General features: G+C 44.3%; 1 protein-coding gene across 1 annotated transcript in view; it reads left to right on the forward strand.

The window, feature by feature from the left end:
• Msrb3 (methionine sulfoxide reductase B3) overlaps positions 1-20,727 on the forward strand; it is a 118,753-nt gene that overhangs the window by 8,293 nt on the left and 89,733 nt on the right. The window contains 1 exon segment of the mRNA XM_059245739.1: positions 19,174-19,301. Within this exon segment, the coding sequence (XP_059101722.1) occupies positions 19,226-19,301 (76 nt within the window). The 5' untranslated portion in view covers positions 19,174-19,225.

The following is a 20,727-nucleotide window of genomic DNA, read 5'->3' on the forward strand; positions in this document are numbered from 1 at the left end:
TTAAAGGAAAGAAAACTAAAACAAAAGGTAAAACAATAACAACAAAACACTTATATGACTCATGAGCATTGTAGAAGTATCTCGCCCCTGTGGTTTATTAGTCAGCTTTTGCCCTGTTCTTATTTGAAAATATTTCACACATGCAAGAAGAGTGTGTAAATAAGGTATCTTTTTTTCCCCCCCTGGAGCTGAGGACCGAACCCAGGGCCTTGCACTTGCCGCTCTACCACTGAGCTAAATCCCCAACCCCATAAATAAGGTATCTATATAAAGCAACCAGTCTGGTCTTAAAAATCTGAGTGCCGCCGGGCGGTGGTGGCGCACGCCTTTAATCCCAGCACTCGGGAGGCAGAGCCAGGCGGATCTCTGTGAGTTCGAGGCCAGCCTGGGCTACCAAGTGAGTTCCAGGAAAGGCGCAGAACTACACAGAGAAACCCTGTCTCGAAAAAAAAAAAAATCTGAGTGCCCCATCCAGCTTCAGAATGGCATGTTAGAGCTGTCTGTGTGAAGTCCTCAGTCGTATCTTCTGCCGCCTGGCATTATCTACAGTGCTTTGTGATTTTCTCATTTCTCACCAGCGATGGTGGGAACTCCTGCTGTCTTTATCCCTTTACCAAAGAGGTAGCTTCTATTACACGTTTCCGTTCTGCATGCTCTGGTCCTTTATATACCGATGCCGTTATCTGCTGGATATAGTGTGTGTCTTGCTTTTTCTCCTGAAACATCTTCGTGTTTTTATATTGCTGTGTATCATACATTAAAAAAAAGACCAGCATTTTTTAAATGTTTTATACATTTATTTATGTGTGTGGGTGCCAGTGTGTGCTTGTGTTTGTGTTTGTATGTATGCCTCTGTGGGGGTGTGTGCGTGCACACATGCTTGAGCACACACTGGTATACACACACACACACACACACACACACACACACATACACCCCATAGTGCACATGTGAAGGCAACTTGGGAGAGTCAGGTCTCTCCTTTCACCATGGACTTCAGGGATCAAACTCTGGTCTTCAGGCTTGGTGGCAGGCACCCTCTACCTGATTCGCCATCTTGCCGGCCCAAATATAAAAAAAAAAAAAAAGGGGGGGGGGAATTTTTATGATCTTCCGTGAATCAGTAACACCCTAGGATTTTTCAGATAGCTTGCATCTGTCAAGCAATACTTGCTGCATCCATCAGCCATGTATAATTGTTAATAAAAAAACCCCTTGCAATGTGAAATGACCAGAGGGAAAAATAAAGTTCTGGGTAGGGACTGGAAACAACTGGTTTTATGCTAACCTCAAATTATAGAAGTGGAAATATTAGCACAAAGAGTAAAAGCCTTAAAAATATTTAATATTTTAAAAAGTAAAATTTTAAAGATAAAAGTAGAAACAAGAAATTAGAATTGCTTTCTTATGATTTTTTTTAATAACCAAGTTGTTAGGAGCATTAAAATGTTTTTTCATTGTATTGTTTAAGAATTTCATAGGTACAACTGTTCCTCCTCTACCCTCCCACCACTCTGTCTTCCTGATTTTATGTGCTCTGTTTTTAACCCCCCTAAGACCACTTGGTGCTGTCTATATATGCATGGGTGTAGGACCATCTCTCGGAGCTCAGATACCTTCTCAGGGACTCACTCTCTCCCAGTGGCCGTCAGTTTTCAATGGCTCCTCAGCTAGTGGTAGGGCTTTGTGACCCCTTACCCTGTCCAACACCAAATTTTTTTGTTTTTGTTTTTCAAAACAGGGTTTCTCTGTGTAGCCCTAGCTGTCCTGGAACTTGCTCTGTAGACCAGGCTGGCCTTGAACTCACAGAGATCCACCTGGCTCTGCCTCCCAAGTGCTGTGATTAAAGGTGTGCGCCACCACTGCCCGGCTCAACACCAGATTTTTGTCGGGCGTGATCTTGTGCAGGACTTGGGTGTGTAGTCATAGCTGCCGTGAGCGTGCGTGCGTGCGTGCGTGCGTGCGTGCGTGCGTGCGTGTGTGTGTGTGTGTGTGTGTGTGTGTGTGTGTGTAGCCTTGGGAGGAGGTCCAGGATACAGATGTTTCCTTTAGGTTGAGCACGTTGTCTAGCTGTGGCTCTCTGTGTTAGAAACCATAGGTGATCTATAGATAGAGAGAGAAGCACCTAGGAGGCTGTTTCACACTGTGTTCATCTAAAATATTAATAGTAGTTGGTTCTCCCCTAGCGCCTACCATCTGCCCAGTCACAGGCTCTTGGCCTTAATAAAGATGCTAGACATGAGTTCTGTTTTGCACAGTGGATCTTCAATCCAATCAGAAAGTGGGTTGTTGTTATCATGACCTTTGTGCCACTTTTACACTGGCTGGCATATCTTTCTAGGCTACTTGCTACTGTGGATTGTAGGGTTCATAGCAGAGGAACGCTGTTGATTACCAACAGCGCCCCCCCCCCCCCATGGTAGCATAATGTATATAGCATTGTCCATCACCTGTAGGAATAAAACTTCCAGGTAAGTCCCAATTTGATTTTTTTCATGTTCTATGACTCAAGTACATGATGTCTTTAGCAACTGGGGTCTTACCTCTGGAGAATACCAACTGCAGTGGCAATGACCTGTGATACTTTTGGGGCTGGAGGGTGTCTATGGGATTCCATGGACCAACAACTTGAAAAGAGATAACTCATTCCTGCCACTGGGTTTTTTTGTTTGATGGTCTGTCGTGTTTGGGAGAGACATTATACTCCCATTGTAGGCTGACCCCATTTAAACTTTTTCTATATGCATATGTTCTAGGAAGCTTCTAGAATGGCCTCTCAAAGGCCTTTAGAGTTAGTTATTCTTCCTATACTCCCTCCTCTATCCTGTGCTCTCATTCCTGATCCCACTTATCCCAACTCTTCTTGGTCTATTACTCTCCATTTATTCTTCAAACTGGTTTACACATTCTTTATCTCCTTGTTAATGCTCTTTTTCTGCCCTCTACCCCAAACTATGTATCGGCTCTTCTTACATGTGAGGTTCTAACGTGTCTAATGTTGGCGATACCATGTGAAATAGACAGACCTCAGTCTGAGGTTTGTCTTTTTGGTTTGAAATTGCCATGTCCTGCTGTAGAAAAAGCAAGACCACTTTGTGGTAGGAGCATGACAGAGCAGTTAGAGTTGAGAATAAAGAGTAGGGTGAGATCATCTAGGACTTTAATTTTTTTATGATAATTATTTACTTATTGTGTGTACACACATGTCAACAGCAGGTGTGTGGAAGCCAGAGGATAACTTTTGGTTACTTGGCTTTCTTTCCTTCCACCATTGTGGGTCTTGATGATCAAACTGAAGTTGTTAGGCTTGGAAGCAAGTATTTGTTATCTTCTGACAGTTTCCCCAGCCACTTCCTGGGTTTTTAGAGCATCCTGAGAGTTTAGATATGCTGAGCATGGAAGTGTTTAAGGGATGTTAGGGAGGTGGTGAGTAGCCCAAGCTTCACTCTCTCTCTTTTTTAAAATTTATTTATTATGTATGCAGTGTTCTGCCTGCATGCCAGAAGAGGGCGCCAGATCTCATTACAGCTGGTTGGGAGCCATCATGTGGTTGCTGGGAACTGAACTCAGGACCTCTGGAAGAGCAGTCGGAGCTCTTAACCTCTGAGCCATCTCTCCAGCCCTCCAAGCTTCACTCTTAAATAAACATTCTGGCTGCTGTCTGGGGGATAGATTGTAGGGACCAAGAATAGCAGTAGGTGCAGCATTTAGGACTATGTCACTGGTTCAGAGAGGGACTGATACTGGTTAGGATTAGGAGAGGAGGTGCCAGAGGTGAAGCCTTGTTGGTATTACTTCCTTGAAATGAGCTGCTCTGGTGGAAGCCACTAATGGTGGTCTTTTAAAACCAAGTGGGTTCTGTTTGCTCCTGAACTTCTTGACTTCAGGATGTTGGATACACTAGCCACTCCCATTTCAAAGAAGCGGTCCTCTGTCTTGGTTTCTGACCTGTCTAATAGATGAAACCTACGTCTCAGTTCTTTTACTTGCAAAATGGAGGTGATAGTGTACCCATTGTTCGTAGATGATTGATAGTGTACCCATTGTTCGTAGATGGTTTCAATCACGAAATGAAAGGGGGGTCTGTATGAGTTACTGTGGTGGTTTGAATGCAAATACCCCCATAGGCTCATATATTTGAACGATTGGTCCCCAGTTGGTGGAACTGTTTGGGAAGGATTAGGAGGCGTGGCCTTGTTGGAGGAGACGTGTCACTGGGGGCAGGTTTTGAGGTATCAAAAGCCCGTCCCATTCCCAGTGTCTCTCAGCTACTGCTTCAACTCCATGCCCTCCTGCCTGCTGCCACGGTCTCCACTCTGATGGTCATGGACTCTAACCCTCAGCTGGGAGCCCCCAGATCAAGTGCTTTCTTTTATAAGTTACCTTGGTTGTGGTGTTTTGCCACGCAGACATAGAAAGGTAACTAAGACAGTTACTTAGCAGGGTCCCTTTGACAGAGACTGCCCAGGAAATGCAACCGGCAGCATCCCTGCCATTACATTCATGGTCATCCTTTGCTGTTCTGGGACAACATTTTTTTTGACCTCTCCCTTCTGTGATTAGCGCCTCCCTTCTAAATCCCTAACAGCTCACCTTGAGTTGACCTATATAGTCCACCTATCATTCTTTTCTCACTTAGTACATCTTCTCAAATAGTTATCTTCACTTCTCAGCTGCAGTTTCAGCCTGTATGTAGCTAACATCCTCCGTTATCTCCCCATCAGCCCAGTTCCCGGCTATTCACTTCCTTCTGGGTCATCACTGAGTGGATAACCTTGCCTTGGGCATCCTGACCTTGTCAAAACCAGAGCTTCCTTTCCTACCTCAACTTTGCCCCCCCCCCCCATTCTCCAGATTAGTAAGGCTCTTATCATTCTCACTGTTGCTTGAGCCGGAACTGTGGTCTCCTGATTGAAAATACCTGTCACACCCACAGCAGACCTTTGCCTAGACCGCTGCACTAGCAATCAGTGTCCGCCATCGGTCCTGTGTAGCTCCTACCTGTTTTCATTTTTTGTCCTATTGAAATTGCAATCTGCCTACCTAATAATAATAACATCATTGATTTCTTTTCTTTTTACAAACCCTTACAAATGGCTCCACGATTTGCCTTGTCAACTTTGTCATCTCATTCCTCAGCTTCAGCACATACTCCTTCATTACCTTCAGTGAGTGACATTTACTCTTGTCTCCTGGCCAATATTTACCTTCTTTGTTTGGGAAACTTCTTTCTTCTTTCTTCCTTTTCTTTTTTTATGGGGTGCTGGGGATGCATCCCAGGGCCTTCCCAGTGCTCAGTAAGCGTGCTCCCCAGCAGCCACATCCCTGGCCACCGGATAGTATTTATTTCTTTGAAACTTTATGTGTATGAGTGTGTTGCCCACAAGTACATATGTATACCGTGTGCATGCCTAGTGTGCACAGAGGTCGGAAGAGGGGGGTTAGATCCCCTGGAACTGGAGTTACTGATGGTCACGTGTCACCACCATGTGGGTGCTGGGAGTTGAACTCCGGTCCTCCGCAAAGAGCAGCAAGCGCTCTAAACCACCGAAGCATCTCTCCTGACCCCTTTCTTCATCTGAACGCTGGCCACCAGTCCTATCCTTTATTGTTAGTTTAAATGTCCAATGAAGCAAACGTTTCTCATGTCTCCAGTCTGCATTCCTTCTCTCTGCTGGGCGGGTCTGTGTTCCCCATTTTGTCTCTGTGGGACTGTCGCCGCTCTTAGTAACCTTAGCTTTCAGGACGCTAACAGGTAAGCTGCCGGAGACCACGGCGTCTTGTTTTACTTCCCGCCTCTGTTTGTCAGGTAGAATGAGGAGTGAATGCAGCATGGGCTTGCCCAGGTTGAGGAACGAGAGCACCCCCGAGTTTGCTCTGTGTGTGTGTGTGTGTGTGTGTGTGTGTGTGTCTGTCTGTCTTTCAAGCTTACGAAAGAGGAGAGAAAGCTCCGGCTTTCTGCGGATTGATTTTCACGGACGCGGACTGTGAATGGAGAGGACGAGGGTGGCATGGGGCTGAAGTGAGCTCTGGAACGGAGGGGCTGTCTTGCTGTCAGAGCTTCTCGTGTTTTGATTGGAGCGCTAGCCGGGCTTTTCAAGGCAGGACTTGCTTGAAAGGTATCTCCCAGTTTGGCTGTTACTTTTGAGAGTCAGCATGTGGGTGCTCCCTTCGTCCTTTGTGAGCTGACAGCCTGGGTCAGTCCCTTGCAGAATTAGCCACTGGCTCTAGACGGAGCACATGTCAGTTGGTGCTTCCCACACCTGGTGGCCTGGCTGTGCTGTGTCCCTTCTTCCGCCTCTCTAGACCCCGGTGGGAAGGTGCTGGCTGTCACTGACTTGCAGGCAGTGGTCCCATGTGACGTGAGTTGGGATCTGGCCTTTTTCTTCCATTCTTCCTCTTTGCACTTTATCTGCCAGAAACTCTTTAGAAGAACCCTGTTGGTGTTGTTTTAAGGGCGGAGGCAGGTTTTCCTGTTTTTATATTCCATTCTCCACTTTGATGGGAGTGACGAATCTGACTACAGACTCTGAGTGAAAAGCTCTTTTGAAAAGTATTGCTTCTCTTTTATCTGTGCCTGTGTGCACCAGATGAAAGTCTCCTTTTCTCTCTCTCTCTTCTTCAAAACCCTTCTGCGTCATTTCTTCAATCTGCAACACTACGTGAGTCACTGTTTTAATAAGCTCATTAAAATCACTCTTTTATTTTTGTTTTGTGATGTTTTTCTCCCTGTGTTCATTTTTTTTGCAGCATGTTTTCTGTGTTGTAGTTGTCTTCATCTTTTATAGGGGTATTTTAGTTTCTATGACTGTAAAAAAAAACCAAACCTCATCCAATCTGTTCCATTAAAAGTAAAACAGTATTTAACTCTTTACATGGGAGGAAGGCTGAGCAAGGTTTCCTACCATAGGGAATGGACTCCAAAAAGCCAGCTGGGATAAGTCCTGGTCCCACTGCCAGGGGCCCCACAAACAGATCTAGCCACACAACTGTCACATTCAGAGGGCCTAGTTCAGTCCCATGCAGGTTCCCCAGCTGACAGGCCAGAGTCTGTGAGCTCCCACTAACTCGGGTCAGCTGTCTCTGTGGTTTCCCCATCATGATCTTGACCCTCCTTGCTCATATGATCCCTCCTCCCTCTCTTCAGCTGAACTCCAGGAGCTCAGCCCAATGCTTGGATCACTGCATCTTACAGCAATTCTTATAAAGAAAAGCATTTAATTGGGCCTGGCTTACAGTTTCAGAGGTTTAGTCCATTATCATCAGGTTAGGAAGCATGGCAGCATGCAGGCAGACATGGTGCTGGAGAGGTAGCTGAGAGTTCTACATCTGGATTCACAGGCAGCAGGAGAGAGAGACACTGGGCCTGGCTTGAGCATTTGACAGTGACATGCTTCCTCTAACAAGGCTACACCACCTCATAATGCCATACCCTTGTGACCAAGCCTTCAAACCAATGAGCTTATGGGGACTATTCTTATTCAAACCACCACACCACCATATATTGTACATCTTAATTTTGTCAACCTTAAATTAATGATATTTTGACTTCTGTATCCTAAGTATCATTATCTATCATTCATAGCCTAGAGTTCATCCTTGAGCTGATACTTTTTTTTAAACGAGGAAAGATGAATTTGTCTCCTAAGACTGAAGGAATTCCATAAAAACTATCATATATCCCTTACAAAACATTTGATTAAAAAGAAGATTATTAAAAGGCACGATAAGGAGGTTGGAATATTGTTATTGGTTAAGCTGATTGCAAGTCATAATGTATTATGGAATATATAAAAAGTCACCACCATTCTGTGCTGAAGAGGGACAAAGGACAATGGAGTTTACAGGAATTTTGGTGAACAATTCCTATCAGTCACAAGGTCATTAGTGCTGGGAGTTCAAGATCTCAAGTGGTGTGGAGAATTCTCAGGGTCATGTGCAAAGTTAGTTTTAAGTCCTTGAATACTTTATCTTTGAATGACAATAGCATTGCAACTGTAATTGATAGCTTCTGTTGGAGTTGATAAGAGTCGCCCAACTCTTTGATTTTGCGCACATAAAGTCAGGTCACTCGGAATTGACTGAAACCACTGACTGCAAAATTTGAAATTTTATTTTTTTTGTCAAAGATGGTTTTTTTTGGAAAGTCACTAAGGCATAATTCCTGAGGTGGAAAAATCATCCTTGTGAGGTTAAGTGTTAATAGTCTGTCTTTCCATATCCTAAAGTAAGTGAACTGAATTTTATAACTCTGTAACTCTTTTTCCTTTCTCCTCTCTCTTCTCCTCCCCCTCCTCTCTCTCTGCTCCCTCCTTTCTCTCCTTTCTCCTCTCCCTCCCTCCCTCCTCTTTCTCCTCTCCCTCCTCTCCCTCCTCTCCCTCCTCTCCCCCTCCTCTTCTCCCTCCTCCTTTCCTTTCTCCTCCCTCCTCTTCCTCCTCTCCCTTTTCTTCCTCCTCTTTGCTTCCCTTCTGGACAGGGAAAGTACAGTTGACTTCACTGTGCTATATAGTGTTACAAACATTGCATTTAACCCTATTATCACCCATATTTTGCAGGCAAGGAAGCTAAAGATCGACAGAGATCTCCAGGAAATGGAAGGTTTCAGGGAGGAACTGAACAGTTGGTTATAATCAGGACATAACATTTATTTGTTTATTCAACTGGTATACGCTGGCTGCCTTCTAAGAGCTAGACATGGAGTGAGGCACTAGAAATAGTAGAGGCTGAGAGAGTTGGGAGCGTGTGGATGCGCCAGAGTATGATGAGGGCTGAGGTTCCACAAACAGCAAGGAGATGACTCTGATCGGTCTCGGAGGTGGGACAGAGAGGTGGGCTGAACTTTTCTCTGGAGGAGGCGGTGGGACTCGGAGCATGCTGAGTTGTGTCTGAGCATGGGCAAAGTCAGTGTACAGGGCTTGCTCGTGCAGCGAACAGCATGGTGGATGTGACGAGGATCAGAAGTGCAAGGCTAGTAGCAGGCTGTTTGTTCTCCATGCTAGGTGAGAAGCAGAAAGAAAAGGATGCACTTGGGGAACAAAATGGTGATACAGTCGCCATCAATTTGTGTTGTGAGGATAGCAGCCGTTAAAGGAGAATCAAGAAACTGGGTTTGTGGTCTCAGTGATGGGCAGATGGGAATACCTTGGAACAAAAATATGGAAAGAATAATACATTAGGGAAGAAAGAAAGGAGCTGAGTTTGGTTTTGTTTTGAGACAGCATCTCACGCCGGAGACCAGGCTGGCCTGGCATTCCTTATGTAGCCTGGACTGGCCTTGCACTCAAAGTAATCCTCCTGTTTCAGTAAGCCTCACAAAAGGCTACGTAGTGAGACCTTGCCTCAGAAAAGATACCAATCACGGATAGACATAGATACTGTAACTTGTAGCCCCATGCCTAGAATTATGGTACCAATTCAGCCAACATCAGGACGGGTTTTTCTTTAGATGAAATCATGGTCATTTGGAATGCTGTATTTTTTCCAAACATGAATTTTGTTCTCATGAAAAAGCCTGCCAGTGACTCTTAGTACAAGGGCACTAAGCAATACCCTCCAACTTTACCTCTCTCTGTTTCATTCCTTCAAAGCAGAGGTTCGAATCATTATTGTTTTGACACTCACTTTCATAATTTTGATAGAGTTATAGCAGCAGATGTTGATTTTTCAAACTTAGATAATATCGAGACATAAAAGAGAAGGATTCCTCCCCCACTGCATCAGTATGTTGTCTACCACTGTTGACTATTGGTATTGCAATCTCTCCGTTGTACACTTTATAGCATCGGTGTGTTTAATCCTGGCTTTTGATAGCCCCGGGCCAGGCTGTGGTGGAGAGATACAGCAGCGGGATTTAGGTAAACCGGAAGCTTAGTTTTCTTTTAGGTACTAGGTCAAACGTACACCGGTCTCTGCTTCCTGGCCCCTTAGTGTCTTCTTCATCAAGTAACTTCTGTTTCTGTCACCAATGCTACAAACTGTTAGTATGTCCCAGGAGGGAAGAAGGAATAGAGAGCAGATGATTGTGTCTTTAAAGTTCGTCTGAAAGACCACACGGCCGACTGACTTACATTCCCTTTTCCGCCATCCAGTCTCAGGTTCCGATCCAGCTGCCAGGGCGGCCAAGACATGTGACTGTAGGTCTGGCTAATGCTCCAGGAGCTTCTCTTACAGCATGCAGGCAGGGAGGGTGGTTTATGGTGAGCAGTGTCTCCTCTGTGCTCCATGGGATGAAGGTCCTGATGCTCTGGGGCTTTCTCTTCATTCTCCTTCTGGCTTTCTTTACTGCTATATCCTTTTCGTTTGGATGTGCGAAGCTGCTGGTGTTTACAGTGTGTTCAGAAACAGCCAAATATCTGTCCATGGGTTATTTTTAAAAGCTTATATCGTTACAACATTGTGTGTGTGTGTGTGTGTGTGTGTGTGTGTGTGTGTGTGTGTGTGTATGATTGCTTACTTTTAGGTTAAAAAAGTGAGCTGTTGCTGAGATTGCTTTTCCTTAGGTCTGGAGTAAGTTTTCTGGGACACTAGAAGAGACATTATATATTTGCTTTTGGTAGCATCATGGCAAATAGATTTTTTTCTTATTTTTATTGATTGATAAGCATGAGAGGATCGTGTCTGTATGGACTTGTGGGCAGGCTCCAACTTGCTGAATCAGTAAGAAGCTGCAACAGATGTGGTTAGTGCCCAGGGCGCAGCCAGTCACTTTAGGATAAAGGATTTCATTCATTCATTCATTCATTCATTCACTCACAAATTGCTCAGCTTTGCCTCGGAGTGACCAGTTTGCTCTTTGAAGGGTTAGGATCAGTTAACTCTGTGTGGTCAGGCTAAGCCACATTCCATCTGGTCTTCAGCGTCTTTCTGTAAAAGGAGAGTCCTCTCCTCCAGCCAAAGCGAGAGTCACTTTGTGATATTTAGTAGCAGAGGGGTGAGTAGGGAGAGCCCCTATGGCTTTCTGTGTTACTGCCCTGCCCTTGCCATTGACTTCTCATCTTTTTGGACTATTTTTTCTGAAATAGGTACAGTAATCTGGAGCACCAGAATTCCTGTCATTGAGGATTAATATATATTATTTTTCATTATGTATTTGTGGGTAGGTGCTCATGGAGGCTGGGGTATCTGATTGCCACAGAGGGGCTGGTGTCACAAGAAGTTGGGACCTGACTCTTGGGGACTAAACTCGAGTCCTCTAGAAGAGCAATATACCCTCTTAACTGCTGGGCTATCTCTCCAGCCCAAAGGAATTTTTAATATAGTAGAAGATATTAAAATCAACTTGCTTCTGGCTCCATCACGTGCTGCCATGGAGCTTCAAACAAGTTATTACCTGAGCTTTGGTTCTTGCTGGAACAGACAGTCACCAACACCAGTGGCTGGGGATGCTGAAGGCTTCGCTCTTGTTTGTAATACACATTCGCTGTGGGCCAGATGGAAAGGCTGCTGCTTGTCTCCTTATTCCAGGATCATGGCTAATAGAATTACCCTCATCTAATTATGTGCACGGCTGGGTTTTGTTACAGTACAAAGGCAAGCTCTGCAAGGTTTCACACCAACAGTTAAGAGGCTTGGAGGTGGCACTTTTTTTTTTTTTATCTTTTTATTTTTGCTGCTAATGTATCGCTTGGAGCTTGTCACGGGGTCTCCCTTCGCCACAAGGGGGCGGGCGCAGGAACTGCATTCAGAGCATGGGAAGTGGAGAGCCAGGAATAACCGGAATAGCAGTGGGAGGAACTACTTCAGGGAATCACATTCATACTCAGAGTTCAGGCACTTGAATCTGATTATCACTTATAATCACGAGAAATGCGCCCATGCAGATATTTAAAGAATACAAAGTAGAGCAAGTTATAAAACTGGGGAAGCGCCGGTAAATAAAAGCACGCAGCGCAGTTGATATACTATATACTATCTACTGATATACTATCTACTGATATACTATTATCTAGAAGCCGTTAGGAAATAGGGCATTGGAGCTTTGAGCAAGGTTAGTATTAGAGCTTTGTAGCTTTTTACCAAGAAGTAAGTGTGTGTGTGTGTGTGTGTGTGTGTGTGTGTGTGTGTGTGTGTGTGTGGTGGGGGGTGAAGTTGTAAGCATCTGGAAGGTGGAGACTAAAGAAGGGAGGTAAGGTCCATAAGGAAGAGAGTGAGCAAGTCAGAAACCCAAAGGAGGACCGAGGACTAGACTGGGGGCCATGATTACTTTGGGAACCAGAAAGTAATAGCATCAGAGGTAGAGACATGACTTCTGCAAAGGGAAGAAGAAAGTGCTAATCAGAAAACCAAGGGAGATCAGCCATGCAAGATGCGGCCAGGAGGCTCTGCTCCCCAGTTCTGTGGGGTCTATAATATATATATATGAATTATGAATTATGTATATGAATTTAGAGGTGCCACGTGCTCCTCTAATGACCGCTATCGTAAGCTCCGTGTTTACAGAGGAGACTTGGAAAACTCAGAGTAAAGCCCCTCGCGGAAATGTAGCCAGCGAGGGTTTTGGTGGGAACTCCAGGACTAGAAAAGAAAAACCAAAAGCTTCCCTACGTAAGAAAACAGCGAAAAGAAACCATTAAAAAAGGAGACTAGGCTGGGCAGTGGTGGCACACGCCTTTTAATCCCAGCACTCGGGAGGCAGAGCCAGGCGGATCTTTGTGAGTTCGAGGCCAGCCTGGTCTACAGAGCGAGATCCAGGAAAGGTGCAAAACTACATGGAGAAACCCTGTCTCAAAAAAACCAAAAAAATAAAATAAAATAAAAAAAAAATAAAAAAGGAGACTAAACCAGTCGCAGGGCTATAGAACCGTAATGTCAGCTGCCTGGGCTGTAGACTGTGTTCAAGGCCAGCAAGGCCTCATTTCAAATAAAAAGTAACAAAAACGCCTGGGAATGAAGCTTGGCGGTACAGTGTTTGTCTAGAAGGTGCAGTGCCCTAAGTTCAGCACCCAGTCACCCTCCCCACAGAACCCTGAAAATGTGTTCTTACATAATAGTTAAAATGGTTGATGTGGGTTTTTCTGTCTTGTCAATGTTTCTTGTGAACTAAGAAAAATAGCTGGGGGCCTGAGGAAAAAGAAAGAAAAAAATATAGCAGAAATCCATATATAAAGTAGAAGCTATAAACTGACAACGGTGGCCATTTTAGGAAACTGCGCAGGTGTGTACTATGGTTGAGAGAGTCTTAAAGCTGTGGTTCTCAACCTTCCTAATGCCGGGACCCTTTAATATGGTTCCTCATGTTGTGGGGACCCCCCCCCCCCATAACATTATTTTTGTTGCTACTTCGTAACTGTAATTTTGCTGCTGTTATGAATTGTAAGGTAAATATCTGTTTTCTGAAGGTCTTAGGCGACCCTCATGAAAGGTTGTGACCCACAGGTTGAGAACCTCTGTTTTAAAGGATCAATTTGAGAATGACTAAATTGCCATGTTCTACTGCACTCCTTACACATCAGGAACCGGGAAACAAAAGGCATTTCATAGAACGGCCTCAGGAGAAGTTGAGTGTACGCCTGTAATTCTCTGCTAGTCACACCATTGGGGTCCTTTTTAACGGACCCAGCGTAACCCTGCCGTGATCAATATCAGGTGCACCTTTTATGTGCTTATCTTGCTATGTGAATTCAATAATGAAAACGCTGCATCACATAGACATCTTTTATTTTTCAAATTGGCTAACCTGTAGTTAGTCTTTTAATATTTTCAAGATCAAAGATGTGTTTGTCTCCTGTCCTTCCTCACTGTGATGTGATGGATGCCGACGTGCTCAGGTAGTCCTGTGGAGACCGTTACACGGTTGTAGAACAGATGGCGTAGGCTGCACGTCCAGTTCAATACCCCTGCTAGATCTAACTTCGTTCTTTTCCCTCTTAGGTTGGAAACAGTCAAAAATTAATACATGAAACAGACACTATTAAAGACTTTAAAATCTATCCATTTTTTTTTTTTTAAAAACTTTGTTATCCAACTTTGGCTCCTAAGGACAGTTTTTAATGAGACTTCTTACATCTGACATTTTACAACCAGTAGGTGGTGGCTTCTGGCCTGTGAGGTGTTCTCCAAGCTTTTCTAATGAGAGACAGAAAGGGTGTGGATCCAGATGGGAGTGGAGGAGGGGAGGAACTGGGGGCGGGGAGGAATTGTAATCGGGATCTATTATGTGAGGAAAAAAAATCTATTTCAATACAAGGAAGAAAGAATTAAATCTTTAGAGGATGCAAGCTAGACCAGTCGATTTTAAGGCAACACAGTGTGAGAAGGCTCACTGATATTGTTTCAGGCTGTCATTTCTTAATCTTCATATGATAACGAAGAATAGCTGCAGTTATCGGAAAGGGTTACTAAAGTACCGTCCCCTTTCCACTATTGGTCTGTGTGGGTGCATTTGCTTTATGTACATACTTCAGCCAGATCGACATATCGCGATATATTGACTGTAGAAGTACAAATGTGAGAAAAATTGTGCTTTCTGAAGGCAGTTAGCCAATAGATTGCAAAAACATAAAACTCTCCCCATCATGTGCATATTTTTTGTTTTGGATAATATATTTTTCACTAAAATATCAATTTTGTAAATTTATTCAAGATTTCTAATTAAAAGGTTAAAAATAGTAATTTTGCAAGTTATTTATTATTTTATTGTAGCCAATACTGTGAAGTTTGTTCACTCATAATTTGTTATTGTAGTAAGTATTGATGGGTATAGCTACATAAACAAAGACATTTGAACTCTTTGATGATTCTTTGGAGTGTAAAGGATCTTGAGATAAAAGTGTTCAGGAATGTGTGGACATGTCGATATAAAAATGAAAGCCGAGTTCTCCTTTATACATCTTGGCAGTTGTTTCAAATCCCAGTATCCACCAGACGTCCTGTCTTCTGAAGCTAGGAGTTGCTCTCCCAAGAGAGCAAGGAGTTTGGCCACATTTTATATTCCCGCTTCCACCCGTAAGCTTTTGAGAGCACCCACTACAGCTTTGCATCTCAGTCAGCAGCTGATACATTGTTTCCCATGCTGCAGTAAGATTGTTTTCCGGGAGAACCGAGTAACTTAAAATTCCATGTCTCTTCCTGTCCCGTCTCTCCCTCCTTCCTTCCTTAAAAAAAAAAAAAAAAAAAAAGTCAGATTTATTTTGGCTCATGGTTTCGAAGACTAGTCCATCCTGATGGGGAAGGCACGGGGAACCGCTCAGTTCATGTCACAGAGAGCCAGGAAGTAGAGGAAGAGAATGTCCGGCATTCTAAAACAGTCCATGTCTTAAAAATCATCTGCTTCTAAAGAGGATTCTTAAAAGCTAGCCTTCTGCGCAGTCGCAGAAGCATCTCTGGTTAGCAAAGGCGGTAGGTACTCATCACTACCTATCCGGCTGTTGATCTCAAGCAGCAGCTAAAAGAGTGACCCATTCACTCAGCAAGTAAAGTGTGTGTCAGGCCCGTGGGGGTGAGAACCGTGTTTTTAATAGAGTTTTAGAGCAGACTTTGTCATCAGTGACTCCGAGGTGCTAACCAGGGTGAAGCTTCTTCTGAGTGAAATGGGAACGGTGGTGACATCAACCCGCGCCCCTCCGCTGAGCCTTTTCTGTCAAAGGTGGTCTTTGTTCTAGGATTGTTTCCTTGTTCCTTGCTGGTCCTTGCTGTCAGCATACCTTTTCTTTCTTGAGAGCCTGGGGAGAGTCAAATGTTACTTTTTTTTTTTTTTTTTAAATTGTCCTTGACAACTTTTCAATTTGTCAATTCGCTTACCTTTTGTAGTTTTGGGGAGGGCATCGTTACTAGCTTGTGAAAAGCACCGATGTATACATTTCTTTGCTGTTTGTTGGAGAGGGCTCTGACCTCTGGGGTTGATGGCTTTTAAGTCCACTGGTACAGTCCGCTCTCTCTGGAACTAATTATCAACTTGGTGAATTCTCTGGATCCCCTGGCAGTGATCTCTCTTCAGTATGGTACCTTGTTTAACTTCAGGCGGGGGGGGGGGGGGGGGGGGGAGTCAGGGAGGATCCACACCCCAAACACTAGCAAACTGACTTTAGTCGTGATCTGGATGTTAACATCCTGGGGTGGTAGGGAGATGGGAGAGCAGAACTTGAATATCATTTGAATTATCTTTGAATTTTAAGTGAAGATGCTCTTCACCGTCCCAGCTCTCATAGGCGATGCAAGCAGTTAGACACATGTACAGATTGTAATTCCTTTAGGCACTGTCAGCAAGGGAACTGGCAACATTAGAAACGAGGGCCCCAAACAAGCAGTCTCGTAGGTCAGTTATTTACATCAGATCTTCTGCGCAGGAAGTGGACGGATGGTTAGTAGTTATGTGTTGGGTAGTGGGATATGAAAATGCAACGGATCCCCTCCCCGCCCTTAAGAGCTGCTTGATCTGGAAGAAGAGGGGATGAAAGCAGACCAGTATGCCCAGAATTGTCCCAGGAGAGGCGAGAGCATGTCGGATGCTCCAGGAGCATCAGAAAAGCTAAGCTCTGGCCAGTGGGTGTTAGGAGTGGTAGCAGAGGGCAGTGGCTTGCAGCCAAGACCCGGAGGTAGTAGGAAACAGTGGGCTTGTTTGGGGGGGGGGGGATGATAAGCAGCTGATCTGGCCATACTATAGGATGGGATAGGATAGGGTGAGAAAGAGAAAATGAAGGTGTGGAGTTGGATGGGTGGGGAGGTGGGGAGGATCTGGGAGGAGCTGAGGGAGGGGAAACTGGGATCAGAATGTACTGGTGAAAAATTTATGTTCAAGACTTTTTTTTAAACTCATGTAATATTAGACACGGCAATGATTTGACATGTTTAAATAATATCAGCTTTTTCTGAACATATACCATATATATACTAGGCATTGTTGGAGGTACTTTTAGCTAATTATTTAGTGGTTATTTTAGAGTCAAAGAAACCAAGATGCTAAGAAGGTAAGTGACTTGTCCAAGGTCATCCAGGTCGTGACAGGTACCGCCAGGGTTCCAGCCGGGCAGTCTGGCTCCATAGCTTGCATGCATCCATGGTGATAGGCACCTCTCTGAAAATGAATTATATGTTCTAGCTCTGTTGTCGGTGTTTGCTCCGTTCACTGCAAGTGTAAACACACACACTCTCTCTATTCCCCCCAAACTTCACAAAACCATCATTCCTGTGCTCTAGAGAAAGCTTGTCCCTGACTTCACACACTAGAAGCACACTTCCAGGGGCTCTTTTACTTGATGGAAGTGGGGGCTGTGGGTTTGAGCTGCAGATGGCATTCTTCAGAATTGCCTTTCGATAAATATACCCTCAGCTACCGTACCGTTCACACGCATTCTGTAAGTCTGTCCGTTTTTTCCCTAACGTTCTTGTGCCCATTAATGTATTTAGGGCCACACCAATTTCCAACCTATAAAGTCGTTATTGGTGAGATCTGCACGTAGACCTCACTCTGACTGGTTCCCGATCCTTCAGCATGAAAAGGCCAGGTGCCTCCCACAGTAATTCCGCTGGTGGCTTCACCGGGTTGGTGCTAGTGTGACTGGCCCTTCCAGGCTCAACTTGAAAAGCCCAAACCGCAACCAGACAGTTTAAACCCCCAAACTGGGCAAAACCAGTTTGCCACTAGATGGAGCTCTGGCTATTTGGGTAGGAAACAGGGAGTGAGGAGAACGGTGAAAAGGCAGTCCCATCGAGCCTCTGGTGTTTGCGCTCCTTGGCTTTTAATTGTAGAAGGCATCTTTGTTCTTTGCCTGACCTGCCGAGTGACGTCACTCCCTTTCTTCCTGTGTGCTGGCTTTGACACAAGCCAGATGGCCACAGTGATCCGTAGGCGCCCAGGCTGCCTGGTACAGCGGTCGATGAAACAGAATAGGAAGACATTTTATGGTCAGCTGTGGGAGCGCAGCGAGGCCAGAGCTTTGCTAAGTAATTACATTTACCGCACATACTTTGTTCCTCACGGGGAAGGGTCTCATGGAAAAAAAAAAAAAAAAAACACCCTACATTTTTATTTATGGCTTTGTGAGGTATAGACCTTTGATCTTTTATTAGCCAGTAGTCTGCTCCAAAGGCATGCACTCTTTTCCCTGCTCTGCAGTCACTCGTGAAAATGACATGTTTATTTATGTCTAACGGTTCTCTCAGGCTGTGCATTGTGACTCTTACCTTCCCCCCCTCTCTCTCCCCCCCTCCACTTCGCCTCCAGTTAGGAACACAAAAATGTTTTAGTTTTGTGGAGAGTTTAGTTTGTGGAAGTCAGAGTTCAGGCATGTTAATACAAGCAGATTTCCGTCAGATATAGTCCAGAGCAATTTGGTCAAATATATTACTGTTTATTATGTGTTTGCTCTTCAAGGGGGTCACGAGAGTCCAGGAAAAGACTTTTATTTTGGGGTGGGAGATGGAGGTGGTCGTGGTTAGGAAATGAGCAAGACATTAATTTTATTCCATCTTTGGACATGTGGCAGTTAAAGTTACTTAACATGGTAATTTTAAATAAAGCATCAGAAAGTGATAAGCCCCGAGCATCCTCCACTTTCAATCGAAGCTGTTGAAATATGCAAAATGTTTAGGAAACCCTATGAGCTGAACTTCTGTCGCAAGCTGAACAGCCTACAGTTTGGGGATTCTCCTACACGGTTCATTTCCAAAGACTTCAGTAAAATATTTTTTACCCCTTTCAATGTTGGGTCATGAGGACCACTCACAGAATTTTAGTTAGAAAGGATAAATCAGAAAATGGAACACAAGTATGTGTTCCTTATGCTTCTATTCAAATTTAATGGTTTGTGGAGTGAAATCTCTCCGTTGTCCTTAGGTTTTTTGGGTTTGTTTTGTTTTGTCTTACAGCATGAGTTTCTGCATCTCACGAAGGCCTTGTGCATAAGGACCGACTACGGGTCTGCCATCACATGGGTGTTTCCTCACTCTGTTCAAGCTCTACTGGCTTGTGTCCTTGAATCTTTGGGCCCCAGGTTCCCCTCACAGGTGTACTGGGGATAAAACCTGCCTCCTCTGTGCACTGGGAGAATTAGTGATAACAGTGAGAGTCGGCTTGCTGTCTGAAAACATGGGCAGTTTATTAGCACTGTGCATCTGCTTAGCTCTGTAAGCCCGAAACCGTCAGCTGTTGAATGAACGTGCCTATTGTGTGTGATGTTTTAATTCGTTGTTTCTTGTTTTCTTTTCTTTTCTTTTTTTTTTTTTTCTCCTACTCAGCTTTTGGCCCTGGTCTTGCCTCTGGGTTTGTTGCTGAAGATAGATCACAGTGATGTCTGCATTCAACCTGCTGCATTTGGTGACCAAGAGCCAGCCGGTGGCCCTGCGAGCCTGTGGGCTCCCCTCAGGTGGCTGCTTGTTCTCTTTGTAGTAGGACACTGGGCCGAGTGGGTATTTCTGCTCTAGGAAATGGTACACTACTTGGTGAAACTACCAGGCTTTACTAAATTCCATCCCTTTTATTTGGACCCTAATTTGAAGATGGAGAGTGGCTCTAGGTCATCACTCTGCTCCGAATGACACTCATTTCCACAGTCCTTTCAATATTAGAAACATTGTTTCCTTGCCCAGCATCTACTGGTCACTAGTATTTCCTGGAGTCTTCTTGTCCTCTAGAGCACACTCCACATCTGCAAACCATAGTGCACTAGAGAGCCTGGCAGTCTCACGGAGAAACTGCCCCAAGTCACACAAAGTAGAGCATTCATCTCGTTAAAGGGAATGCCATGCTTTTCCCTGTGGCTGTTCCTTACAAAAAAAAAAAAAAAAAAAAAAAAAAAAAAAAAAAAAAAAAAAAAAAGCGGGCAACTTTAAGGTAATTGTGTTACATATACTGTAGTTAAGAAGAAAAGATTTTCTGTTTAACAAGACCCAAATAAACAGAACTAATACAACATGTTTCAAACTGGTTCATAAATTAGAACCGCTATACTTTTTAAAAATGTGATTTTTATTCAGCATTTAAACCAATGAAGCCTAGAAGTTCAAAATTTCACCGTGTCTATATCATTCAAGTTAATATTTTAATTTTATCATGAAATTCACAATGGTCAAATGTTTTATGTCAGCGAATATGATTATCAATATTATTTATATTCCCATCACTGTATATATCTCTTAATATGTTGGGTAGAGGATTTAACTATGTCATTAAACATTTACTGAGTATTAAATGCATGCCAGGCACTGTATTAAGCAGCGAGGATGTGATGATAAACAAGGCTAAGCTGATTGGTTTTCTGCAAGGAGGGGATGGAAATAAAGCGGTATGAGGCCCTCTAACCATATGAAGATAAGGCTAGACCGGCATGCCTGTGCCTTGGGTAGAGTAGGAGACCAGAGCAGAATGACCCTAGCTGTTTTCTCTAGGGAAATACGTATTGGAAGGGAGGTAGGTCTCTGGAGTTTAAAAGGCTCACACAAGGACATGGTGTTTGAGCTGAATCTCAGCCGTGAGCAGCAGTTAACCCCGGGACCATGAGTCGGGGGGTGGGGGTGGGGGGTGGAGAGCTATTGCCACTCTATGATGTAGCTTGAGCAAAACATGAAGACAGACAAGAGCGATGTATGGCCAGGAGGTACAGACTCTTTATATGGGTATCTAGGAAAGGCAAGGGCAGGTGGGAGAGGTGAGGGAGGAAACCTGGGCACACCGTGAAGTGCTGCGAATGATGTGCTCTAGGGTGCCTAAGCCAGTTGGCACTGGTGTTTTATAGAATCAGTTGGTAGAGTTCGGAGGAAGGCCAGCGCTGTGAGAGAGGTTGATCTCAAGTA

The sequence above is a fragment of the Peromyscus eremicus genome, chromosome 18, assembly GCF_949786415.1.
Source record: "Peromyscus eremicus chromosome 18, PerEre_H2_v1, whole genome shotgun sequence".
Classification (NCBI taxonomy): Eukaryota; Metazoa; Chordata; class Mammalia; order Rodentia; family Cricetidae; genus Peromyscus; species Peromyscus eremicus.